The sequence below is a fragment of the Hemibagrus wyckioides genome, linkage group LG02 (genome assembly GCF_019097595.1).
Source record: "Hemibagrus wyckioides isolate EC202008001 linkage group LG02, SWU_Hwy_1.0, whole genome shotgun sequence".
NCBI lineage: Eukaryota > Metazoa > Chordata > Actinopteri > Siluriformes > Bagridae > Hemibagrus > Hemibagrus wyckioides.
Window position 1 is genome coordinate 5,042,486 of NC_080711.1, and position 27,947 is coordinate 5,070,432.

The following is a 27,947-nucleotide window of genomic DNA, read 5'->3' on the forward strand; positions in this document are numbered from 1 at the left end:
CCAAAAAAGAAATAAAATAAAACGAGTTTTGAGAAACTCTGATTAGTTTTGGTGTGTCCTATGAAGAAAAACAAACACAGAAAGAAGTGAAATATCTGGGGGGGGGGGGGGGGCATCTAGTTGTGGATCTGATGAGGGGGCACATTCACCCGTTCCTTTCTTAGAGGTCAGTGCAGGGTCATGACCTTTGGGTTGTTGGTTTGTAAGCAATGTAACATTTGCAGAAGCCTTTGGAATAGAGATAACAGAGGAAAAGAAACTGTCAGTTTGTCAAATATCACTGTTGGTAAGCTGGCTATGATGGATGAAAGATTTCTTTTTTTCTCTCCAAAGGAGCTGAGTGATATTCTGAGACAAAAGAAAGATGGGGGGGGGAGATGGAGCGTAAAAAGCAGAGAGCGAGCGGTTACACAGACAGGGTGACATGAATTTGCACGGATGTAAAGACCACACAGCCGACTGTCCAGAAAAGGCCGCCATTTTGTGTTTGACGCCGTTATCCTTGTTTTGTTTTTCCTTCCTCCCCCCAGTCTGCTTTCATTCCATCTGATCCAGTACACTTCACGCCCTCTATGATTAGTTACAGATTATTGATCTGCAGCATTTATAAGATGGTGGTTGTGACGTTACAAGGCTGAAGGTGGGGAAGAACTAATTAAAAAAAAGAAAGAAATGAAAATCAAGAGTGGAAGCAGCTCTAAAACAGCCTCACTACTCCTTCAGAGGTCTCCACTCGGTCTCAAAGACAGATGCTGACCAAACGTTGCCCTGGAGCATTAGTTCAGTCAAAAACGCTGTCGATGGTTTGCCAACCATGGATTAATGCAGAGTCACTTAATTAGGACTAAATGTAAATCATGCTATTATCATCCACTGACTGTTAGCTACATTAGAACACGAGGTGAAATATTTCAATATCTAGAACCGAAACCGCGTACTTCAGTCGAAATGCCGGGCGCTTTTTAGGAAGCTAGTCAGGCCTCAATATGCCTCAGGAAACAGCGATGTTCATGGCAACCTCATGAGCCTCGTTTCTAAAATAATGCAAAGAAGGATCTAGGATGGAAAACATTATTTTATTGTCTTTTTTCTTGCTTTTTTTTCTCCCAACCTGATGCAGGTTACAATGAGTTTCATCATAAGTGGGGCAAAAAACGGTGACAGCGACTCGTAACATCTTAGACATGCATGACTGTTTTTTATCATCAGAGGATGGAAATCAAGACTTATTTCAATATATTCCTTTATTCTGTGTGTAAGTAAATAAAACATTCAGCATCCTGGGTCATTCTTTGCTTTTGTGAAAACCGGGGAGATGAGGGATATGAAGAAACAGAGAGAGAGAGAGAGAGAGAGAGAGAGAGAGAGAGAGAGAGAGAGAGAGAGAGAGAGAGAGAGAGAGAGAGAGAGAGAGAGTGTGAGAGAGAGAGAGAGAAGCGAGCTGTACGAGGAGCATGTGCGTCCAAAGGCACAGCAGGGCTGCCCCCACTCTCACTTCTCACTCACACACACTTCCATTCTGGTATGTGTGTACACAAGTCAGCACTGGGGAGAGCCTCTAAAGTCTACAGAACCAAACAAAAGAAGAAAGGGATGGATAAAGTGGGTGACCGAGAGACTAAATCCAGCGCCGCCATTCTCACCGCACACACACATGCACGCGCACACACACACACACATCTCACACACACAGAGCGCAGAGAGCTGGGTGGAATGGATCATTTAGCGTTTTTCAGCTGGTTGGAGAGCCAGTCAAGGCCTTCGTAGAGCCCGTCTCCGCTGGTAGCGCACGTGGCCTGGATGTACCAGTTGCGGTGCCGCAGTGAGTGCAGACCCAGTTTATCTGTGATCTCTGCTGCGTTCATAGCATTAGGCAGATCCTGTTGGAGTGGGGAGGAGGAGACACATAAGAGAAACTTTAAAAGCTCCATTTTGATAAATATGCTGAAATGAAAATGTCAAACAACAAAAAAAAAGCACTGTGTGAAGTCACATTCCAGATGGTAAGGAAATGAAAAAAAAAGAGAAAGACTTGTTTGTGGCATAAGTCAGCTTGTGGGTGTATTTTTGCGCAGGATGAGAAACCAACAACAACAAACTGAACTATTTGTTTGTTATGTTCAGTGTGTATTATGTACATCATGTAAAGCAGGGGACGTTTACTTCTAGAGCAGACCTGGGCGCGCATATATATATATATTACATGCACACACACCTTTAGATATATATAAGTATATATACAATATATTGGAAAAATAATTGTCCTAGAGCATCAAAGCGCTATATCGGACCAAGGCGAGTTTATGTCGTAGCGGAGCGGATTACGGAAACTGTCCCTAGATAAGTAACTAGAGTTTTCTAAAATGAACTATGAACTATAATGAACTACATTATAGACATTATAGTCATATCCTCATGCAACAGGGTCAGAAAAAGTAGAATTTTTCTAGAATGTCAACGACTTTTCATTTTATTTATTTTAAAAGAAAAGAATATTTAATGTTTAGACATAATGAAGCATTGATGCTCCTCTTAAAACAAAGATCTAATCGTTCAAAACTAATGGCGGAAAAAAAACCCCTAATCTGTTGATATTAATATATTATTTATAGTCATGAATTCATCTGAAAAAGTAAAGCTTTAAAAAAGGTACGGTTGCTAGGTACAGTCAGGATAGTTGCTTATCCAGATATTTCTGAATATTAGTTGAAAGCACCGCGTGTATTTACAGAAGAGTGTGTTGTGTATGCGTAACCAATGAGCAACAAACAGCGCGACTTAGACCCACCCATGAACACCTATAGTTCTTGATGATTGGAGTCATTTAGCAATGGGTTTATAATCAGTTGGAAAAAGTGCTTCATGGGTTTGTATTTAACACTTCATTAGTGTGAAATATTTGGTGTAAAACACTGCCAAGAGTGTGCAATTATACAACTGTGTTACGAGGAACAACTCTGGAATGGTAAAAGAGCTAGCTCAATCAGCCAAAGCAATGGATCTGAAATGTCCCTCTCTCCCTCTCTTACCTGTTTGTTGGCGAAAACGAGCAACACGGCATCTCTGAGCTCATCTTCAGCCAGCATCCTCGTCAACTCCTCTCTCGCCTCGTTCACTCGCTCCCTATCGTTACTGTCCACCACGAAGATCAGACCTGACACACAGGCAAAGAATGAAGAATGAGACGTGCAGAACAAATCATCCCTTCATTTCAAACAAAGTGCGTGTGTGATATTTTTTTTTCTTTTCTTTTAAATACACAGACTAACCTTGTGTGTTCTGGAAGTAGTGCCTCCACAGCGGCCGGATCTTATCCTGACCGCCGACGTCCCAAACCGTGAAACTAATGTTTTTATATTCTACTGTCTCTACGTTAAAACCTGCAGAAGAAGATAGAACGTCAGAGAGAAAAAAAGAAATGCACATGCCAGACTCTACACCCTGAGCTGGGAGGGACCAACAGAATGGTGCCTTACTTTATGGAAATGTTCACATCCAAAAGGCAAAAAAACATGAATCAAAGATATATTACAGAGATAATAGACATAATATTCAAAATCAGAGTTCTACATATCGGCAGACACTTACTTTAAGCCTGCCTGTTTTTTTTCCCCTAAACTTTGCATACGTGTCATAAAACAATCTTGTTGAACTCGTTTAGTGGCTTTAAACAGCACTGAGCATTATATATACACATATACACTCACACGAAACCATTGTGAGCATCGTTCTAGACACTCTAATGAGTAGGATGCCATTTTGGATACTATGAAGGTCCACCACAATCACATCTTACTCAAAGAACAAAAACAATTAATGTGAATGTTTAGGATATTATTTGTGGACCCGTGTTACTAAAATGCCTTCTGGCACGACTGCATAACAAGCTTTTATAATCCATTTATAATCCCATTCAATTAAATATAAACGTAAAATATGCAACCAATGTACAAATTATGCATTTCTATTACAATAAATACAAAATGCATTAATTGCAGGATAAACAGTAAGTGCCTCACCGATAGTGGGGATGGTGGTGACGATCTCTCCCAGTTTGAGTTTGTACAGGATGGTGGTTTTGCCAGCAGCATCCAAACCCACCATCAGGATTCGCATCTCTTTCTTCCCAAAGAGGTTCTTAAAGAGGCCTGCAAACATGTTCCCCATGGTGGCAGATCTGAACGAGACAAAAATACGAGCTTAGAAAAGCAGACATCATATTGCACATCATATATATCATAGGTTCACTCTGTTTAAAACAGAGATGTCTGAACTGTGACACTCTTCCACAGGTTATTTAGTGACTGGCCGAAGCCTAAGAGGTGTCTCTAAATGAGGACAATGAGGAATTGACTGCTGTAGTTAACAGAAGTAAGATGCTTCAGGAAGTGGCTTCACACCAAAACAAAAGTGATGTTAATCTCCAGTCATAGTAGACCGAGAGTTTACCATAACACGTCATTTAACACAGCAGATTCCTCATCAGATAAATATCAATACCTTTATTCTAGGCTCACTCTGCTGTGTAGGACTGTAAAGACAAATCTCCCAACAGTGGACGAGAAGTGTCCTAATTTCCAACACATATGCACTTTCCTTTTGGTCCACTGTCCATGTGTACAGCTGTGTCTGATAAATGATGAAGCAAACAAATATCCAGCTATGTGAATGCCATATTCACTAAGCACTTCATCTTTATCTGAGGGCAAGCCAGCAACAACAGAGGCAAGACTTTACTCATTAAACTGAGATTTAACACCTGTAAAGAAAATTCTTGTTCTTATTTACACTGTTGTGGATTTGGCACATTGTCGGCGGCTAGTCACGTGTATCCTCAGTCGGATGCCTCAGCTTAAAATGGAGTTCCATCTATTACTATCCATTTTTTCCCCCTACGTGCCTGGCTAGCTCTGCTGCCTATCTGGGCATTTTCATAACTTCACCACTCATGATAAATCCTGACAACGTAAGAAATTTAATGCAAATCCTTCTAAGAAAGAACAATTAGAGAACTGTTATGAAATGGTCAACTTACACCATAAAACCATGACATTTATTATTACGTTGTGAACACCCACGCTCAAGAACGAGTGATTTGTCACTCGATAATGGCAGATAATGTATGTGCCTGCTGCTAGACCCTATGGCTAATAGCATTTTCCTCTTCATCAACCACATCTTCCATGGAGGCTTCATCAGACTTTTTATTAACCACTTCTCTGCTGCAGAATATTGGTAGTAGACTGATTTTACTCTAGTACTACTAACTATTTACCAAAGATGACGCGTTAGAAGCTTTCCTCAAAAATTAGGAACGTTAACTTGAAATGGAAAAGCAAACCAGCTTACTTTCGTTATGCTACGAACAAAGACTACCGAGTGTCAAAACCCCTTGGTGTGGTTAGGGAAATAAAGACTACAGCTCAGCACTGCATCACTGATCTGACAGGAGGGAGGAGGAAGAACAATGAGGTCAGTGATGTGGTGAATGTAGGCCACTGCAGGTAACCAGAAACCTGACCGGCCTGTAAAAGGAGACACCAGAGTTCTGAATTAATCAGACAGAGGGATCACTTATCTTCTGTCGAGTACATTATGAATCCAGGTACAAATCAGCCACAACACGGCTTCTACATGAAAGCAAAAATAATACCTCTTAAAAAAAATCCACCATATTTTTAAAATCATGCCTGGACCTTACTGGAGAACGTACTGAAATCAGCTCGTTGCTTTTTTCAGTTTACCGTGGGTTGCCCTCGAATAAAAACCGTACATGAAACAAAATCACGCTTTTATAAGAGTGCATGTAAACAGGAAGCACCACTGCAGGAAGTCATGAGGGCGAGAGATTTGTCCGAAACAGCGCCCTGCTCCCTGCACAGCGTCCTAATTTTTATTCTCGATTACCAGAAATGAACAAAATGCTTACAAACAAAACAGGGAGTAGGATACCCATGATGCACTGCAAATTCAACAGGGAATACATAGAAGGTAGTGTTTCAGACACAGGATAGTCTGTTCCCAGAAAAACAGAAGAGGTCTCCACAAAACTGGAAAAATTGGAAATAAATAAACAAGATCTCAACATTTAAAAGAAACAAACAAACAGCCTATACACAGACCTTATAAATCTGACTGTATGATTTAAATGCCAAGTGCAGCTGTGTATCACAAAGGTTACGCTGCCTTTACACTAGCGCCTGGTGGCTCATGTCGCTTGTGGTTTGTCTTGTGGGCTTGCACTCTCAAGCTTTAAGTTCTGAGATGAGGGGGTAGAATGGCAAGGCAGATTCATTTACCATGGGACATCTTATGCACAAGTCAAGCCAAGGTACCAGAGGGTAAAAAAATAAAAATAAATAAATAAGACTATTAAAATATAACTGATGAGATAAAACCGTTTGATGTGCAAGCTTTTTCCTGTAATTTAGCAATGGTCAATTCCCACCCACCAATTTGAAAGGATGAAAGCTATTGTGTGATTCCTCCAAAGAAAATAATGGCTGCTCCTGATGCGTCATGAGACAGCAATGCACACAGCAAAGTGCCGTCCACCCTCTTCTGAATGCACAAGCTCAGACGACCAGGACTGGCTACTGTTACTGTGATGGGAGAGAGAGAGTACATCATCCCTCCTAGCCAGACAGCACAGCCGATTGACCTCTTAGACTGAAAAGTCGGAACTTGACGGAACTAGACCTCATCATGTTAATACCTGGACTAGAACTCGCCGTTGCACTGTAGAGACTAGAACTCCCCATGGTATTTTTGGAATGAGACCCCATCGTGGTATCATAGGGACTGGAACCAGTTGCGGTATTGTAGGGACTAGAACTCACTGTGGAATCATATGGACTAGAACCCACCGTGGAATCGTAGGGACTAGAACCCACTGTGGTATCATAGGGACTACAACCCGTCGTAGTATAGTAGGGACTAGAACTTGTGGTATAGTATGGACTAGAACTCGTCGTAGTATAGTAGGGACTAGAACTTGTGGTATAGTATGGACTAGAACTCGTCGTAGTATAGTAGGGACTAGAACTTGTGGTATAGTATGGACTAGAACCCGTCGTAGTATAGTAGGGACTAGAACTTGTGGTATAGTATGGACTAGAACCCGTCGTAGTATAGTAGGGACTAGAACTTGTGGTATAGTATGGACTAGAACCCGTCGTAGTATAGTAGGGACTAGAACTTGTGGTATAGTATGGACTAGAACCCGTCGTAGTATAGTAGGGACTAGAACTTGTGGTATAGTATGGACTAGAACCCGTCGTAGTATAGTAGGGACTAGAACTTGTGGTATAGTATGGACTAGAACCCGTCGTAGTATAGTAGGGACTAGAACTTGTGGTATAGTATGGACTAGAACTCGTCGTAGTATAGTATGGACTAGAACTCGTCGTAGTATAGTAGGGACTAGAACTTGTGGTATAGTATGGACTAGAACCCGTCGTAGTATAGTAGGGACTAGAACTTGTGGTATAGTAGGGACTAGAATTCGCCGTGGTATCGCGGGGACTAGAACACACTGTAGTATTTTTGGGATTAGAAAAAGGTCCCAGTAACATTTATACACTTATGAACTTTTCTTCAGTGTTTAAATGAGTCAAACATGCCTAAACGTAGACCAAATAGGCTAGTGGCTGTGGAAAAAAATCTGGAGATTGCAGTATTGCATACAAAATTAAAAAAAAAAAAAAGGAAACAAGAAGTGAGACTGAAGACAAATGCATACGGTTAAAATTAGATTGAAAGTTGCAGAGATGCCTTTTTAGTGGCCAAACTATCACACGAGTTTGTCATTATTCTCACTACACACCATCTATTCCTTCGAGGTTTGCAGCACTTTCAAAAAAAAAAAAAAAAAAAGAGAGAGAGAGAAGTGACCCTTCATACCCACAGGTGAGATTAGATTAGGTTACAAAACCGGCCAGTACAGCAGAGTAAATAAGTAAACGGCCATAAGTTCAAATAATTACATATTTCTGTGCAGACGGAACGATTGCTGATAAGTCCCTCACCACTCTGACTCAGATGAAGCACTATGAGAAACAGACCGGTCATCGGGCAACACTGATTACAGCTTTAAGTCAGGACAGGACACGGGAATATCCTCTAACCTCCCTGCCATCCATTCTTTCATCATACAGCTCAGCATACAGTAACAAGCCTTTAAAACAACAAACACAATGAGAGACAGCTTTTTGAAGCTGTGGTTGTGTATTCACAGATAGTCCGATTAGAAATATTATATAAATACTATAACACGTTTAGTTTCCATGATCTGCTACATGATGGCTGGTTTTTAATACTTACAATCATCAGTTGCTTCGTAACATGATCTCACCTCTAAATTTATGCTCGCAAGAAGTGTGACTAGTGTTTGTGACAGGCGAGCACAGTACATACTTAGAGGTTCTCAATGTCTATGTGTAATGACTTTTTGTTGAAAGCCGTGATCTGCTAAGAATAAAATTTTTCTACAAGCTAGGATGAAAATATAAATTAACAAGAAAAAAAAAATACATCGTAAGTAGCTAAAGTAGGCTAACATCTGGTATTGTCTCTAGTGCATTAATCAATGTCCTCACGTGTCTAAACCATTCAGAGGGCGCTATGGACATTTTCCAGTCTCTATTTTCTCAAGCCGGCATGAATGCAGAGCAAAGCACTTTCATTCAGCTAAACTAAAGGTCACTTAAGATACAGGAAGGCCACACGATCTCACAACATGGTCACATATCCAGTAATACATTCAGCATTTAAATATGCACGGCCTGGTGTATGAAGTGAAAGAAATGATTTCTGTTCATTTTAACAATTGCTCAACAATTCCAGTATTACCAAAAGTAATTGTCATTATCACTGTATCCTTTCTTTTCTGCTCTTAACTGCTCGGTTTCACATTCCCAACCCACGCAGTTAAAATGTCTCTTAAGTGACTAAATCTTGCGCTTATTCATCACCTGGTTTACATCTGCAGCACACAGAGGGCCGAGAGCGCAAAACAGCAGCACAGCTATGAGGAAGTGCACTGGAACACTGACTCATACTGGAAACACACACACTCACAGGCAAGAAGAGTGTGAGACGTGTAGATTTGTTTTAACACATGCAGACTCTGAATACTAAGAGATCGGCCTACACGTCGGTCCACACCCTACAAGCACATGTAAAATACGGAGGACTGAGTGAGTGGACCTGGGGGAAGCTGGCTCATTTATATACTGCGAAATGCGACGTAAAATAAGTGCTAGACGTTTCCAAAGACACTCTGGCGATTTTCCGATCCTAGTTGGTAGAGGCATACAATCAGGTCCTGAAGTGTCGTTACAGTGGTAAAAGACTGAATGGCAAAAATTTACACACATTGTTTTGTTAAAATATAAATATTTTGATAAGTTTGTTTCTTATACAGATGGCAATGTACTTCAACTAAAGATTAGAATCATTTAATACTTCACGTTTCAGAATAAGCAAGAATTAACAATGAAATCTTTATGAAGAGTTTGAGGGTGCCAATAATTCTGGAACAGGGTGTACATGAGGAAATAAGCAACAATAAATGATGATAAAATAATGAGTACATATTTCATTTCTAAAGGGTTTCTACAATTTCTTTTACATTAAACAGTCATGTAAAACGCTTTGAGTCAAAAAGTACTAATGTTCTGTCCTTGATTTAACACTAATTTCTAATTGAAAATGTATGAAAACCTTTCTAGCAAGGTTTTTTTGTTCACAGGTACCATGAGAAAACGCCGCTGTTTATCCTGCTATGCCACCATCCACTCCTTTCAATCATCAACGACAATGAACTGAGCCTCATGAGTAATTCACAAGGTCCACGAAGGATTAATTATTGACTGTAAAGGACAAGAGAAGGGAGGCACAGCAGGTAATAATGAGTCTTCTGCAAACGTCTTGGTAAAACCTGTAAAAACAAGGCTGACTCCCTCCCGTGACAAACACAACCGCCGGCACGACGCTCACACAACCAACAGACAATCCCACTGCTTATCTTTCCCTCTAGTGAAGCTTTGTACGGATTTCCAGTCGAATGGAAGCGCACGAGGATCTACGGATCGCTAGACAAGTTAACAGGATCGGGACCGACATCTACACCTAACGGTCTTCTGCAATTCAGTCGAGCGCGACGCAACCGAAAAGCAGACGTGTAAATTCTGCTGCTCGATCATCTCTTATGAGAAAAGATAAGATGGACTGAAAACATTCTATAGAAGGAAGGCAATTTATCGCAACGAGTCCCGGATTTCCAGGAATTTCACACGGGGCAGATAAAAGGAACGCTCCACTGACAATTCTTTCATGGTACTTCAAACTTCATAGCAAATATCCGTGATCGGTCATCACCGGTGCACTGCACCTGCGCCCGATCTAGAGGCCATCTAGTTTCCAAACATCTTGTGTGCTCACATCAGAGTAGACAAAAGCATGTGCAATGTGATGTGGCTGAAGCTCTAGGATATGAGAGCTTAGGGCCAAGCACATGACACCATTTGATATCACAATGTCGAGGTTGCGTCACACACTGGGACTAAGATAGACTAAGACCAGCGTATCAAGTAGTGTTTTTCAGTTGGCCATGCAGCTGGCAACCGACTAAGCCATGCGCACACAACACACTCCTGTTAAGAAATGTAGGGAGTCAGAAATTTTCCGTCAGATACAATGCAACACAATAGACCAATACGATAGAGCAGGGTTTTTCACCCAGGGAATTATTCCAGCGGTACAAACAGCACTCAAAACCAATGTAGTGAAAGCATCTGCTTACTAAACAACCAGCTGTGGATCAATGACTGCAAATTTTTTCACTTATCCAACAACATGCATTTACATCAGTTTAAGAGACGGAAGACTTTTCAGATTTTATTTAATTTATTTTTGATTAAAAAAAAAAGTCCACGTGAAAAACTGAGCGTTTAAAGACGACTGACCCAAGTGCCATGATCTAATCTGTACCGCTGAACTAAAGTGGTAACTCGAAGATACAGTGGGAAAGTACATACATAAACCGAGCATCTGTTGCTATATAAAGCAAAACATTGAAGGTTTCAGGATATCATACACAAAAACTGTATACCTTTATGGCATAAAATGTGGAAATCCAATCGTTTATATTTATAGTTTAACCGGCATTCCTCGGCATATTAACTTATGCTAATGGTTTTCTACATCATCCATAATGGTGTTCAGTTAGCTCTTCACCATACAGCAAAAAAAATATTCAGTGACCTCGAATATGAATGAAACAGGTCAGATTTTGCTTTTTTGTCCCTCACTAATTTCCTACCATGTTCAGTGTCACATTAATGAGATCCTGGAAATTGATAGTGGAGGACCAGAGGTGTCCCAAGTCCCAGTAAGCAGTGTTACTGGGACTTGGACACCTCTGGTCCCCAACACCTCCACTATTCATTTCCAGGATCTCATTAATGCAAAAAAAAAAGCAAAATCTGACCTGATTCATTCATATTCGAGGTCACTGAATATTTCTTTCTTCCTTTTATTGTGTAATGTCCCACCGTGACGTCAGCAGGTGACAGAAATGCTCATTCACCAAAGAAACAACTCAACTACAACACCGGGTCACTAACTACCACCAAAAAAAATCAGTCACCACAAATATATATATATATATAAAATAAAAATATATATATATATAAAATGCTTTCCAGCTAAAGGAGCTTCGCTTTAATAATCAAAAACTGATCTCAAATCAGCAGCTGATTAATCCCGTCAGCATTATTTCAAAACACAGAGATTATATATATTTTTATATATATATATATATATATATATATATATATATATATATATATATATATATATTGTTTAATGTTAAAGACAGGTGTTTTTTTATTGATAATAACATCAATCTAGCTTGCAGTAACGCTTTATGTCCCTCCGTAATGCGGCTGTGAAATCGACGTCGTTACAAACCCGCACATCGGAAACACAAGGCCTACACCTCACCAGCTCGCGAACTAATTAAATTAGCCTCGTTTCTTGTTCCTTTTTCTCTCATTTCAATGCCAATTAATTCAATTCGCGGTCTTAAACGCAGCCCGAACAACGCAAAAGCATTTCCTGTCGCTTTTTTTTATTTCTCCGTAGATGTCCGAGTTTCTTTAGCCGGTAATATCCACCGATAAACCTAGCACCGGAGCTAATCAGAGCAGCTCGTTAAACAACCTCGGTAAATGAATTCATAGCAAAGAAATCCACACAGGAAAAAACAAAAACAAACACGTCGAGTAAATAACGCGCTACACGTTATGCCACCTCACATATTAGCCGTCTTTGCTATATAGGTTTAGCAAGTCAAATATTAGCTTAGCTAACAGGCTAGCAAAATACCTTTCCTAACGTAGCTCAGCTTGAAGATGTCTATTAATAATGTACACATTTTCCCCTTTTTTTAAGAAAACCCCAAATACCAGCCTTTCGTAAATTGCCTCAGGAACAAATGTAAGGCGAGGGAAATTATTTCGCCGTATTTTTTGCCTGTTATCATTTTTTAAAATTTACCTTTTCAGTGCTGCTTTCCAACAATATCCCTGTTCTCCTCGTCACCGCTAACGACAAAATGGCGTCTTTCAGCGGACTGAATGCAGCCGCGCCATGGGCGTTGTCCAAAGTTAGATTCAAGCCAATCATTTCCTTCAAAGTGGCCAAGTTGTCCCGCCTACAACCAATGTCATCCAATCAAATGCGACAACCCGGATTTTTTTTTGTGGGCGTGGGTTAAAAAACCGCTCCAACTACCCAGCTTCCGAGTGTAACATCCGAAACAGTACACTACCGCACTACTTAGACTGGCTATGGAGTATGCAAGTATGCAGTTCAGACAAAGCCAGGTTAGATTTGAAGGCTCAAATCTGTTGTTTATAAATACGTTTTTTTCACATAGTGGGATGAAAAATCCCACTGGAACCTATCCTACGGGACAAATGTCGGGGTGGACAGGATGGATACAGTCACATTCACACAAAACAGACAACTGAGAGACATCAGTCATCCTACACCACATCTTTATAGTAGGGGACAAAACCAGGGGAATGTGGAAGAAACCCCAGAAGCACATGGAAACACATGACAGAGGAGGGAATGATGACCACTAAGCCGCTGTGCACAACTATATACTCATACTCAACTCCTCCTGCTGCATTTGGCGCATTGGGCAGCGAGGTATCTCCAGCGAGATCAATTAGTGAAGGCATCTTCTGCCTCGTCCCAGGAGATGTCCAGGGCCCTTAAGTCGTCAATGAAAGTCCAGCTCCATGTTGTGCGAGGGCGGCCTTGTTTCCATCTTCCTCATGGTGGGGTCCAAGTGATGGCAAATTTATACAACCATATACAGTATCTCACAAAAGTGAGTACACCCCTCATGTTTTTGTGAATATTTTATTATATCTTTTCATGTGACAACACTGAAGAAATGACACTCTGCTACAGTGTAAAGTAGTGAGTGTACAGCCTGTATAACAGTGTAAATTTGCTGTCCCCTCAAAATAACTCAACACACAGCCATTAATGTCTAAACCATTGGCAACAAAAGTGAGTACACCCCTAAGTGGAAATGTCCAAATTGGGCCCAATTAGCCATTTACCCTCCCTGGTGTCATGTGACACGTTAGTGTTACAAGGTCTCAGGTGTGAATGGGGAGCAGGTGTGTTAAATTTAGTGTTATCGCTCTCAAACTCTCTTATACTGGTCACTGGAAGTTCAACATGGCACCTCATGGCAAAGAACTCTTTGAGGATCTAATAAAGAATTGTTGCTCTACATAAAGATGGCCTAGGCTATAAGAAGATTGCCAAGACCCTGAAACTGAGCTGCAGTACAGTGGGCAAGACCATACAGCAGTTTTACAGGACAGGTTCCACTCAGAACAGGCCTCGCCATGGTCGACCAAAGAAGTTGAGTGTACGTGCTCAGCGTCATATCCGGAGGTTGTCTTTGGGAAATAGACGTATGAGTGCTGCCAGCATTGCTGCAGAGGTTGAAGGGGTGGGGGGTCAGCCTGTCAGTGCTCAGACCATATGCCGCACACTGCATCAAATTGGTCTGCATGGCTGTCGTCCCAGAAAGAAGCCTCTACTAAAGATGATGCACAAGAAAGCCCGCATACAATTTCCTGAAGACAAGCAGACTAAGGACATGGATTACTAGAACCATGTCCTGTGGTCCGATGAGACCAAGATAAACTTATTTGGTTCAGATGGTGTCAAGCGTGTGTGGCGGCAACCAGGTGAGGAGTACAAAGACAAGTGTGCCTTGCCTACAGTCAAGCATGGTGGTGGGAGTGTCATGGTCTGGGCCTGCATGAGTGCTGCCGGCACTGGGGAGCTACAGTTCATTGAGGGAACCATAAATGCCAACATGTACTGTGACATACTGAAGCAGAGCATGATCCCCTCCCTTCGGAGACTGGGCCGCAGGGCAGTATTCCAACATGATAACGACCCCAAACACATCTCCAAGACGACCACTGCCTTGGTGATGGACTGGCATGTCTCCAAATCCTATTGAGCATCTGTGTGGCATCCTCAAACGGAAGGTGGGGGAGCGCAAGGTCTCTAACATACACCAGATCTGTGATGTCATCATGGAGGAGTGGAAGAGGACTCCAGTGGCAACCTCTGAAGCTCTGGTAAACTCCATGCCCAAGAGGGTTAAGGCAGTGCTGGAAAATAATGGTGGCCACACAAAATATTGACACTTTGGGCCCAATTTGGACATTTCCACTTAGGGGTGTACTCACTTTTGTTGCCAACGGTTTAGACATTAATGGCTGTGTGTTGAGTTATTTTGAGGGGACAGCAAATTTACACTGTTATACAGGCTGTACACTCACTACTTTACACTGTAGCAGAGTGTCATTTCTTCAGTGTTGTCACATGAAAAGATATAATAAAATATTTACAAAAATGTGAGTGGTGTACTCACTTGTGAGATACTGTATATATACACTATAATATTTATTATTTTTATTTTATATCTATGTCTTTCTTCCACCACATCACCTTTAAGAAATGACTGTTTGCTTGCTTTCTAACATGCCCCATCCCTTGACTGTCGCCAATGCAATAAGATAATCAGTTATACACTCCACCTCTCAGTGTTTTTTAATGTTATGGTGGTCGATGTATGTGCCAAGTGCATATCTGATTATAGACACAACAGTTTTTTGTTTGATTGACTGCCTGATATAACTCAATTCTCTTTATTCACTAAACATTTGTCACTATTTATTAGGTTTCCCCACAAATCAGCATCATTACTTATGTCTCTACTAGCAAAGTTTGATGTCATATATATACGTTATAGGACCTACGATATATAATTATAAGCTTTCCGAACAGTGTACAATATAACGTGCGTTTGGTTCAAGCCTAAGAAAATTCAATTCTCAAATGATTTTTAAACAACTGAGGCCTAGTAAAATCTGCTACTCTACATCACCCTATGATGCTTTAAGCTGGGTCCGGAGAATGACCTGGCATTTATTGTCCATGAGGATCACACTGGCTCTGTGCAAGACCCGCATCACTATCCAGTCTATCTGGGGCTGCTTCCAGAATATTGTCCAAAAAGCCAATAAGTATTTTCCAAGAGACACTTCTCTATAGCCAAAAAACACACTCCTAACAGAAATATGTGTTGTATCTCTGGCATGAGCTTGCAGTCTGAAAATATCTAAGGGTATTAAAAAAGACATTTTGGCTATAATCATCACACTCTCAGATAGAGGTCATAGAGGTTGTAGAATGGAACAGACATGAAAGAAAGTTTTACCAAAGCTATTATTTGACTTTATACAAATTTCCAAAGAGGATCATAAAATGATCCACCATCAGACCTGCACAACTACACTAAAAACATGAAAAGTATTAGGAACATTTACAGATTTAGTGCTCAATTAAGAATTATCATCAATTGTATTAGGATTCACTGCTCAAAAATACTATTTACAGACTTAAAACTTAAAAACATCTTCTTAAAACATCTTCTACAGTAAACATATACGTACCATGAACAATAACGTCTATGCAATGCAACTGTATGATGTCACGCCCTCTTCATATATTGATCCTCACTGTTCACATTAGCATTTCTAGCTGATATTTTTATATGGCTCTCGACTCCTGAGCTGCACTCAGGGTTAATTATGCCGTGGCCTCAATATAAAAATCTGATCACAAGACAAAACAAGAACACTGAAGTGAATCTCAGCTAGGATTCATGCATATTATTTATTTAATCCAATCAATCATACATAGTAACTACTACGAAAAGGCTTGTAGCTGTGGGAGTAAAGCTACATTCACATGTTCTGCATGTTTCCACTGTACTGTGAAGTTGTCAGTAGGTGTTCCTAATACTGGTTGCCATAGTGCTAATGTTTAGCCATCTAACATAATTCCATGTGTTGAGAATTCAGTTTTCTTGCAACATTTTGAAGGGAAATTTGGCGTTTGTGTAATAAATCTTCCCAGTGTATATATGCAACATATCATATATGATACAGGAGAAGGAGTGTGTGATCTTTGCTACAGATCAAGTGCACTCTACTGTCTTCACTCCCATTGGTTGAGTCGCTCCAATACACTATATTGCCAAAAGTATTCGCTCACCTGCCTTGACTCGCATATGAACTTAAGTGACATCCCATTCCTAATCCATAGGGTTCAATATGACGTTTGTTCACCCTTTGCAGCTATAGCAGCTATATCAGCTATAAAGTCTTTATGGACCTTGGTTTGGTCACTGGTGCACAGTCACGTTGGAAGACGAAGGGGCCAGCTCCAAACTGTTCCCACAAAGTTGGGAGCATGGAATTGTCCAAAATGTCTTGGTATGCTGAAGCATTCAGAGTTCCTTTCACTGGAACTAAGGGGCCAAGCCCAGCTCCTGAAAAACAACCCCACACCATAATCCCCCCTCCACCAAACTTTACACTTGGCACAATGCAGTCAGACAAGTACCGTTCTCCTGGCAACCGCCAAACCCAGACTCATCCATCAGATTGCCAGATGGAGAAGCGCGATTCGTCACTCCAGAGAACGCGTCTCCACTGCTCTAGAGTCCAGTGGCGGCGTGCTTTACACCACTGCATCCAACGCTTTGCATTGCACTTGGTGATGTATGGCTTGGATGCAGCTGCTCGGCCATGGAAACCCATTCCATGAAGCTCTCTGCGCACTGTTCTTGAGCTAATCTGAAGGCCACATGAATTTTGGAGGTCTGTAGCGATTGACTCTGCAGAAAGTTGGTGATCTCTTCGCACTATGCGCCTCAGCATCCGCTGACCCTGCTCCATCAGTTTACGTGGCCTACCACTTCGTGGCTGAGTTGCTGTCGTTCCCAAACACTTCCACGTTCTTATAATACAGCTGACAGTTGACTGTGGAATATTTAGGAGCAAGGAAATTTCACGACTGGATTTGTTGTACAGGTGGCATCCTATCACAGTTCCACACTGGAATTCACTGAGCTCCTGAGAGCGACCCATTCTTTCACAAATGTTTGTAAAAACAGTCTGCATGCCTAGGTGCTTGACTTTATACACCTGTGGCCATGGAAGTGATTGGAACACCTGATTCTGATTATTTGGATGGGTGAGCGAATACTTTTGGCAATATAGTGTATATGTGTATAGTTCTTTTCTCACATCTAGACCATCCTGTATGTTTACTGCTATCACAGTATGTACAGTACCATGTATGGTACATTCAATATAAAAATACATAATCTAAGCCTTTGTGATATGTCCATATAAATAATTGTGTGCATTTTATCGTTATTTAAGTTTATTACTGTGAAGCACCAATGTTATACATCAGCACTTTCATATCAGACCAGATACATGTACCATGCTAAGAACCCTGTTTTGCAGACTCCGGGCAGTTTAATAAAAGATAAAATTTTTTTTTATGAAAATACAATTGTTTTTAATTTAAACTATGTTTAATATCAAGTTTTATTATTTTCCTGTTTCCTGTTCAGTGTCACCCAAATGAGGATGAGGTTCCCTTCTGAGCCTGGTTCATCACAGGGAGTTTTTCCAAGCCACAGTCACCGCAGGCTTGCTAACTAGGGATAAAATAGGAATTAAATAGTTTTTTTCTCCTTTCTCTGTTTCTCTACTTTTGTAAAGCTGCTTTGAGACAATGTCCATTGTAAAAGGTGCTAAACAAATAAATTGAATTGAAAAAATGTAATTAAAAATTTTGAATTGAAAAAATTGAATTGAAAAAGCTAAAAAAACATTTTTTAGAACCAACCTTAAACACCTAATAGAAAGACTCCACCACATAAAAGGTACAATGGCATTTTATTAATTAGGGGGAAAAAAGAAGTAAAAGCATTTGCAAATGCTGTCAGTGATAATAAAAAAAAAACTTTTAAGACTTGATTAAACAACAGCAATATCATTATCATTATCATTATTATTATTATTAGTAGTAGTAGTAGTAGTAGTAATAATAATAATAATAATAACAATAATAATGTTTGCATTTTTTGTTTATACCATAAGAGCATGCAAGTCTGTCTGTTCATCACTCAGTGGCAATGATGAAAAAACTGAATGATGTAGATGTGTTAAGTGTTTTAAACAGTGCTTATTGACTTATATAAGGAAGAAATGAAAAGATATGTCATGATATGATATGATATGATATGATATATGATACGATACGATACGATACGATATGGTATGATACATGACATGACATGATACAATATGATATGATGTATGATAGGATAGGATATGATATGATATGGTATGGTATGATACATGACATGACATGATACGATATGATATGATATGATATGATGTATGATAGGATAGGATATGATATGATATGATGTATGATAGGATAGGATATGATATATGACATGATATGGTCCTTTGAAGGGTGACAAAAGGCTTTAAAACCTAAAACCTAAACAAAAATCAGAAAACAAAAGCTGATCTACGTTACACCAAGGCACAGAGTATCGAACATCTCTCGTAGTAGAATCAAACTACTGTTCAAAAAGAAATTGTTAGTAAGCCATGTGTTATTTTCTATATTTGTCTAAATTTATTGGAAATATTACTTGGAGGAAAGTTTGGGTATTACCTAATAAATATATTATTACTATTAAAAGTAAGGAGATTTCATCTAAGATACTGCACAAATTTTACCCTGATAAGCATGTTTTATTGATTTACTGATGATATAGATGTCAATTGTTCATTTTGTTTATTACACCTAGAAACGGTACCTCATATTTTTGTCAATGTACAAAGAAGTTATGGCGGAAGGTTTCTAGATTTATAAATGATATAAATAGATTTATAAATGAAGTGTTGTGCAATTTTCTTTTACTACATGAGCATGTACACTACCGCTCAAAAGTTTGGGATCACTCAAAAATTTTATTGTTTTCCAAGGAAACACACACGAAATTAGTCTGAATAGAAAATATAGCAAAAGAACAGGACATGCTGACATGTCAGAGATAGAAATAATAAATTTGATGGAAATGATGAATGTTTTCTTCAAACTTTGCCTTCATCAGAAAAACCACATTTTGCAGCAATTACAGCCTGGGCATTCTAGCTGTCAGTTTTTCAAGATAATTTGATGAGACTTCAGCCCATGCTTCCTGGAGCATCTCCCACATGATGGATTGGCTTGATGGAGTCTTCCTCTGTAGCTGAAATCAAGCTGAAATATGCAAGTGATCCCAAACTTTTGAGCGGTAGTGTAATACTTAGGTTTTTGAACTATGATAAGAATTTCAAAATGAAGCTTACATTATCAATAACTTGGTTATACTTGTCAAGGTTCATATTCATCGTTGTAAATTCAGCAAGCAGAAGACCCATTTTTCTGTGGTATTTAAGAAATTAGGTAATTAAATAAGCACCATTAAGGAGAGTACAAAAAAAGCTGTAAAAAATTTTTATGTACATTTATGTTATTGTGATTAAGCAAGGCCTTTTATTTATTAATTTATTTACGTATTTATTTATTTATTCATTTATTTATTTATTTAGATATGGTTTTAGATATTTTTCTGTGTATACCCCTGGCACCTTTGCTATGTACTTGCTGTTCAAACATTAAAAAAACTATTGATGCGTATTTGTCACGCTATAAAGCGCTGTCAAGGTAACAGATACTGGAATGTGTTCTAGATAAGCTTTTTTCCATGTGTCAAGTGCTTCAGTACTTGAATCAGGTGAGGAGGCTTTAAACAAGAAAAACATTGTGAGCAAAGCTAAACTTGATTTTCACCCGCTAGGTGATTCTGAACCGTTTTGTTTGAGAGCAGTGAAAATAAGCTAGAATGTCCACATATATTGCTAACTACCACTTTTCCACAGTTTTACAGAACATTTTTGAAAATGGTGGACATATTAAACAACAACTTCGGAGAAGTACGACTTCCTGATCCACATGCATTCTTTGCAGGTAGGACAAACACACACACAAAAAGTGATCGTTTAAGGCTCAGTTAAAAAACTCAAAATGTGTACGGGCATAGTTTTTAAACAATTAATACAAGAAACAGTACAATACTGTAAAATGAATAAAATAAAATGAATTTATATAAGCATAGAGTCATGTAGCCCTAACTGAGGTTTTAACTCCAGATACGCCCAACTTCGTGCCTCGAACTGATGGTGACCTGAATGATTCTATGGCTGCAGCTTTTCCTGGCCCTCTTATGAGGTGAAACCCTCTTTCTGCTTTCATTTAACACTCACAAGTTGTAAGCAGGAATATTTTAAATCATATTGAAAGGAGTGTCAAATGTGTGCACGGTAATCCTCATGCAGTATTCCCACTGTTGCAGCAATACAATGCAGAAAGAGGACCTGATTCAGTTCATTCAATGAAAAAGCTGACAACAAGGAGCCTTAATTATTTTGGCAGATGATGGACTTGTTCTGCCTTCACAGTGGAGTAAGTGTGTGTCTCAAATCTCTGGAGGCGGAAGGAGTAGAATTGCAATTGCACGGAAATGGATATTCAAAAACCTCCTGGATCAGGTTAGCAAAATAATCCGCAGAGGACTTTACTTACTATCCCATACGCCACGTAGACTTCGGGTTGATGCGAAAAATAGTTGTCGCATTGCCGAAGGAAGCCGCAACAGCGGTTAGCAGAGCCATCTAATTTTTCCGGGAGGGCCATTTGGGGAATTTTCCCGCACGTTGTATGTGCGGAAGCCGCGGGTTATACGGTGGGAGCAGGTGCGGCTTGAAGCTGCTGATTAGCGTTTTGCAGGGCTTTGACTCACTGCACTGTTATCGCCTGTAAATCTGCTGGATTCGTGGGTGGCAAAGTATACTGTCTCAAATCGCCGGAGGCGGAAGGAGTAGAATCAATTATGCAGATTTATTAAGATCAAAAACAGCAGGCAAAAACGTAATCAAGGACGTAGCAAAGATCAACACCAGAAAAACAGTAGAACGGCAAACAAACCCAAATCACTAGGCAAAAACAGATGTCGAGAAGCAAAGCTAAGGTCATTCACAAATATGCAAATCAAGGGCAATAGTAAACAGCTATGTACGTACACAGAGTAAACAATACTTCGCAGAGAACAGAGAGTGTGTGCCTCGTTTATGTCCGTGGGGAAACCATAATCCTAATGTTTAAAACTCGGGAGAGGGCTCCCTCTGGTGTTTGACCTCCAGCTGAGCCGTGACAGAGCCCCCCCTCTAGGAACACCTCCAGGTGTTTGAGAACACAGCCGGCCATGTGGACGGGAAGCAGGCTTGTCTGGGTGAGAGTGGTGAAATTCCCCTGTCAGAGAGGGGTCTAGGATATCAAGAGTGTGTGAACTTGGTACACAGGTGACCCATCTATATCCAACAGAGGGGGAGGTTCGAGCATATGTGGGTCAGCGGGGTGGGATTGATGTGCCGGCTTGAGTAGGGAGACATGAAACATGGGAGAGATTCTGTATGAGGAGGGGAGTTGGAGACAGTAGGCAACAGGATTGATGCGACGAATTATCTTAAAGGGACTGATGAATCTGGGGCTGAGTTTACGACATGGGAGTCTCAGTTTCAGGTTTTTTGGGGATAGCCAGTCCAGTTGTCCTACCCGGTAGGTGGGATGCGGACGTTGGCGATGGTTCGCTTTGATGGTCTTCTTACAGCCCTTTGCAGACATACAGGAGCCCATTCCCAGGTTTCTTGACAGCGGCGATGTCCATAGTCTCGTCAGACCATGGGAAGAGTGGTGGTTGGAACCCCAGAACACATTAAAAAGGTGTAAGACCTGTGGACAAGTGTGTGAGTGAATTCTGTGCATATTCAGCCCAGGGAAGGAACTCACTCCAGAGATGTTGTTCCTTGCTTCAATAGGCATGAATAAATCTACCAATGTCTAGGTTCAATCGCTCAGTCTATCCATTTGATTGGGGGTGGTAGCTAGAGCTTAGACTTACGTTTACCCCCAGTCAAGTGCAAAAGGCTCCCCAAACCTGGGATGTCAATTGCGTGCTGTAGTCTGAAACTATAGTCCTCTTGCCTGTCTCCATGGCCATGGGGAGCCCCTTCTGAGGGATAAGCTTGCACGTCTTGGAGAATGGTAACCTCAGAATGGTAACCTGGTAATCTGGTACCCTGAATTCGGTAAATCTGTCATGACGTCGATGGAGATTGGACTGCACAGATTGTACAGGCTTTTACGAAGTTCTCCACATCGTGGTCCAGTGAAGGCCACCAGAAATGTTGCCGTATGAGCTGCACTGTGTGTTGAATACCAGGGTGTCCAGAACTGAGGGCTTTGTGGATCCATAAGGCATGACTGTGTACTCATAGTGTCCACTGGTAATGTGAAATGCTGTTTTCCATTCATCTCCCTGTTTAATCCTAATCAGTTTGTACACACTCTGTAAGTCAAGTTTGGTAAAGATTTTAGCCCCTCGTAGCTGTTCTAAGGCGGCTGGGACTAGGGGTAGCGGGTATGGATACTGAACTGTGATGGCATTGAAGCCCCTGTAATCAATGCAGGGACGAAGTCGACCATCCTTCTTTCAAAGAAGAATCCAGCCGCCGCAGGTGAGGTGGACGGATGAATGTAGCCGGCATCAAGAGCCTCCTCAATGTACTCCTCCATTGCTTGACTTTCAGGTAATGATAAAGGATAAACACGACACTTGGGTGGCATGGAATAAGGAAGGAGCTCTGTGGCACAGTCCCACGGGCGATGAGGTGGAAGGCGAGTGGCTTTCTCTTTACTGAATACCTCCCTTAGATCATGATATTCCTTGGGCAGTGATATTTGGGTGGTAATTCCTGGACTCTCAATGAAGGTTATGCAACAAGATCGAGGCACGGGGTTGTTAAAGCAGTTCTGAATGCAGCGAGATGACCAGTGTGTTAGTTCTCCCTCTTTCCAGGATATGCAAGGATCATGCAGTCAGAGCCACAGAAGGCTTAAGGTGATGGGGTTAGCGGGAGAAGAGATGATGAAAAAGGTGAGCTTTTCCAGGTGGACAGTCCAATTTGTAATTTCAGAGGGGGTGTTTAGTGTGTTAAATATCCCTCCCCAATGGGTTGGTAGAGTGCAGCGAATGGTGGGAAGGTGTAATCTCTCCACCAGCCCATGGTCAATGAGGTTGATGCTGAGACATGCTGAGAATTAGTGCTGAGACATGCACAGAGTCAGGAACAATGCGTAACATGGCGGTGATAGTAACTTTACATAGAAGGTTGTTGTCTCTCACCTGTGATGAGGATGGACACACGGGGTATTGGTAGACCTGGTGGCCGGGTTGTCTGCAATAGAAGCATTGGCGTTCCTTTTTGGGTACACGCGTATGACCGAGTTGCATGTGTTCAACGGTGTTCTCCTCGCGATAAATTGTGTCGAGGTGTTGGAATGGACGATTTTTGGCGCGTGAATTGGGGTGGTGGTGGTTTCATGACACGCCATATCTGCCTGTAGAGTTGGGTGGAGGCCTTCACAAAATACCGCTAGCAATGCAGTTTCATTCCACCCTGACTGCGCAGCCAGTGTACGAAACTTGATCGGGTAATCTACGGCTGAATCTGAACCCTGGCGTAATTCCAGCAATTCCTGGCGTAATTCCAGCTATTTAGCAAAATAATCCGCAGAGGACTTTACTTGGGAATCACTATCCCATACGGCTGAGGCCAGTCAAGCACTTTGCCAGTCAATAAAGACAAAACCCTAATATTCAAAACTTGGGAGAGGGCTCCCTCTGGTGTTTGACCTCCAGCTGAGCCATGACAGTGTGTTAGTTATTGCACGCATGGTATTTGATTTTGTAAGCAAATTTTTTTGTTAGTGAAAGATAAATATGTGGAACATTATGATATTTCTTTTGCAGAAAGTGATAATGGCTCATGTTGCTACAACCCTCTTCAAAAGCTATGGCTTACTGAGGAAGAAGGCATCAAACGTCAGCCTATCACACATCAGGATCAGCATCTGTCTGTACATGACTGTGCATTGTTTTTGCAAACATTCTGACTAAAACAAAAATTTCTGCTGCAGCTGAGTGAATACAAGACCCTGAGCGACTGGTGTCTTCCCCAGATGATGAGCACAGAGAAGCCGTTATTAAGATGGGAGATAAACACCACAGTAACTTCATATTTCTGAAAATGCTGTAATCATGTCTTTAACTGTTTTCTCAAATATTTGACTGCAGCAATCTGGGAACTGACGCTGCCAGTTTGACCTAATCGGATGCTTTGTTTGTGTGTGTGTGTGTGTGTGTGTGTGAGAGAGAGAGAGAGGTGTTTTGTGTTTTTCCTGACTTGCTAGTGACACATTTTTCTATTTACACCAGTCTGCCATTTGGTCTGACGGTCCTGACAGCAGTCATTGAGAGAACAGAGGTTTACAAATATGTGCTGTCGCTGATCTCAGGCCTCGCACAGCCAAACTTCCAGGTTGGAATTCCTCTTCTTTTGTGTGTCATAGTTACTGACCGGTCAAATTTAAACATAAATATTAAGAATGATTGACTCTGTCTGTCTTAGATGTTCAAGTTGTGTCATGCCAGCAGTTTAGTCCAGGCTGAATTTCCTGATGAAGCCCTTCAATACTGTGTGGCCAACACCAGGGCAGTCATAACCTTCCCCAACAGCTTCAAAAGGAGCTTCAGTGAACAGCTCATTTGGGTAAATAAGATTATTAATGATTGTGAAATGGTGTCCAGATCTGAAATGCAAAATAATGTAACGTCATGACTAATGTAACTTTCCTCATCTGTCTTGTAGCTGTCTATCAAAGCACAAGGATGTGGAGAAGAACCTGAGTGGATGCGAGAGGTTATGCAGCTGCGCCAAAGTCGCTGATAAAAAAGCACTCGACATCTCCCAGAAGGTATGTTAGAATCCTCCATATGGAGAAAAACAGATTTTAGCAGATAAAGGAATAAAGACTTGTACCTTACCATTCTCAGAAACATAATATAATACAGTTTAATAGCTGTTAAAAAAATCGTATTCTATACTCTCAGGAGCGGTCACTGAGCAAGACCCACTTTCTTGCTTAATTCAATTTCAATTAAAAAAATGATTGTTTATGCTTGCTTCAGCTACGCTTGCTTCCACTTGTAATAAAGATGGGAAAGAGGTAAGTGTTCTCCCTCACGCTCATGAAACAAACTGCACATGGGTAGATTTTGTTGTGTCGCTTCCTGCGTGTCAATTCCTCTTCCAAATGTTGATAAGATGAATGGAGTTTATTTGTATCTGTCTGTGTTTACATGCAATGAAAATGGCTGTGGAAAGAAATGTTGATAACTAATTATGTTTTGTATGTGTGAACAGGTTGCCATCAAAAAGGAAAAGGATCACTTCATCCAGCCCATGCAGATTGAAAGCAAACTTTGTAGTAGTTTTTGCTCATTTACTTAGGGTCCAGTTCAACTGGCTGCAGATCAAATACACAGTAAAATAATGTGACTGTTTATTTATTCCTGCTAACATAAAGGAAATAAATCCATCTCTGCTTATCATAGTTTAGATGCATTCACACCAAACCCATGATGACCATGTCTGTTTTAATTTTAGCCTGGAATGACGGGCAAGGTGCAAGTGGAGCTGACGCTAATGAAGATCGTGTCTGAATCACCTCAGTGTAGCAACATTATTGAGCTCCTGGAGTGGTTTGAAACGCTAGATCGAATCGTCTTGGTCCTGAGAGACCCAGCCTCTGTGTAGACTTCCATGAATTCACTGAATGTCAGGAAGGTTGTCTGACTGTAGATCAGGCATGAGACATCATGCTGCAGGTGATTCGAGCGGTTCGGCACTGCTGTGACCGTAGAGTGCTACACCGTGACGTCAAAGCCCAGAATCTGCTCAACACCGACGCTCTGGAAGTCAAACCGATTCACTTTAGCTGCTGCTGGGCATCCCATACAGAGATTATGCAGGTAATTTGGAAATAGAGATGCAATAGAGTCAAAGGGAATGAGCCAGAGAGAGAAGAGCCAGCAGAGGACGTTGTTTGACATTTTTCATGTCTAACATTGCTAACTTTTTCTTTTCACATTCAGGCACGCTTGCATTCTGTCCTCTGGAGTGGGTGATGTTCAACATGTATTTGGGCATTCCTGCTACCATCTGAGGTCTGGGAATTCTGTTCTTTGAGCTGGTCTGCAGAGACTATCCCTTTGAATCCGAGACCGACCTTGAAGATGGGCACCTGGAATTCTCACCAGATATGTCTCAAGGTGAGTCCATCACATTTATACCTTTATGATACAGCTGTAAATCTCACAAAAATCCCCAAAATGACTGAACTTGAGTCTCATCACTGCACACACAGATTTCATTGATCTGGTGCTGTGGTGCCTGGAGCTCGAACCTGAAATTAGGGGAATCTTTTGAGGATATCATCAACCATGAGTGATTCACGGAAAGAGTTTAGGACAAACTCTAGGTTAGACAGCAAGAATCTAAAGCACGCTAAACATATGAAATATGAGCTATGGCATGCTGTAACAGTCTAGATTATGTGATTGTACTGGATCAGTATTGAGTTCTGTAGCACAGCATGATTTAACATGATTATGTAATAATACTAAGAAAAGATGATTAAATGATAGAAAAACACATAAAATAAGAAAACGCTGTTTTCTATCAGTCTGTTTTAATCTGTTTGTTTTATTTTGCAGATGCTGGAACCAATGACCTGGAAAAGCCAACCACAAAACATAAAGAAATAAAGAAATAAAGAAAGAAATAAAAATGAAATTAAAGAAATGCAAAACATAAAACCAAATAAAATAAAAATGTAGAAATCTTTGCAATTGTCAGTTGTTCATTTGTTCAGAGCTATTAGGCGTCGTATTAATAAAAGTTATTATAAAATAAACAAGATTTTGATACTGGATTTACTTCCATCATGGATTACAGCTGGACATCTTTTCATGATGTTAAACTGAAAAATCCACACATACTACCTGTTGGAGCCATTATATCGATTTTGTATATTTTGTTACATGCTGTCTTGAATAAAATACTTGTCTGTTAGTTGAAAGATGGAGTTAAGTTTCCTTTTTTTGTCTACAATGCCAAATGGACAGTAAATAGATTGGCATATCCAATTTTTTTCTGAAGGTGTGAAGAATGTTTTATTTTATTCAAGTCAGAAACTCAGTCTTCAAAATCAGACTTCTAAATTTGCCTGCATCCCTACAAAGTTTAAATAAAAAAGTTTGGAGTCTGGATGAGCTTTTTATGGACACCGATGACAGAAGCAGATCAAATTGGACAAAAAGTCAACTGATCTGAAATCAGATGATGCTTATTTATGACCCTGTCATTTGTTGGATTTTCTTTCACTGACTGTGGTTTTCGAAGGACAATAAACCTGCACTTGTGTAAATAAAAAAGAAACAGCACACGTGA

The 27,947-nt window shown here is 40.6% G+C and overlaps 1 protein-coding gene and 2 long non-coding RNA genes across 4 annotated transcripts; 2 read left to right on the forward strand and 1 right to left on the reverse strand.

The window, feature by feature from the left end:
* Positions 1–132: 132 nt before the first annotated feature.
* Positions 133–12,694, reverse strand: arf2a (ADP-ribosylation factor 2a). Its single transcript, XM_058412940.1, has 5 exons — positions 12,562–12,694; positions 4,020–4,177; positions 3,270–3,380; positions 3,030–3,154; positions 133–1,880 (listed from the first exon to the last, which is right to left on the reverse strand). The coding sequence occupies exons 2-5, from the start codon at positions 4,165–4,167 to the stop codon at positions 1,719–1,721; spliced, it is 546 nt and encodes a 181-aa protein (XP_058268923.1). The 5' UTR covers positions 4,168–4,177; positions 12,562–12,694; the 3' UTR covers positions 133–1,718.
* A 7,710-nt stretch (positions 12,695–20,404) lies between these two features.
* On the forward strand, positions 20,405–23,112 carry LOC131365096 (uncharacterized). The gene is made up of 3 exons (XR_009206558.1): positions 20,405–20,505; positions 20,688–20,766; positions 20,891–23,112. It is a non-coding gene; the product is annotated as an uncharacterized LOC131365096 (long non-coding RNA).
* Positions 23,113–23,163: 51 nt separating this feature from the next.
* LOC131365086 (uncharacterized) lies at positions 23,164–27,511 on the forward strand. Of its 2 annotated transcripts, none has more exons than XR_009206556.1 (6): positions 23,164–24,974; positions 25,065–25,205; positions 25,305–25,410; positions 25,860–26,467; positions 26,591–26,767; positions 27,212–27,511. It is a non-coding gene; the product is annotated as an uncharacterized LOC131365086 (long non-coding RNA). The 2 variants fall into 2 exon arrangements; XR_009206557.1 differs by lacking the exon at positions 27,212–27,511 and adding an exon at positions 26,863–26,953.
* Positions 27,512–27,947: the final 436 nt, after the last annotated feature.

Excerpts from the sequence above, each read along its gene's own strand:
- arf2a (XM_058412940.1), bottom strand. The coding sequence starts at position 4,167 with ATGGGGAACATGTTTGCAGGCCTCTTTAAGAACCTCTTTGGGAAGAAA. Across the intron at positions 3,155-3,269 it reads CTACTTCCAGAACACACAAG|GTCTGATCTTCGTGGTGGAC; the intron begins GTTAGTCTGTGT and ends CCTGTGTGTCAG. Across the intron at positions 1,881-3,029 it reads TCGTTTTCGCCAACAAACAG|GATCTGCCTAATGCTATGAA; the intron begins GTAAGAGAGGGA and ends CCACTCCAACAG.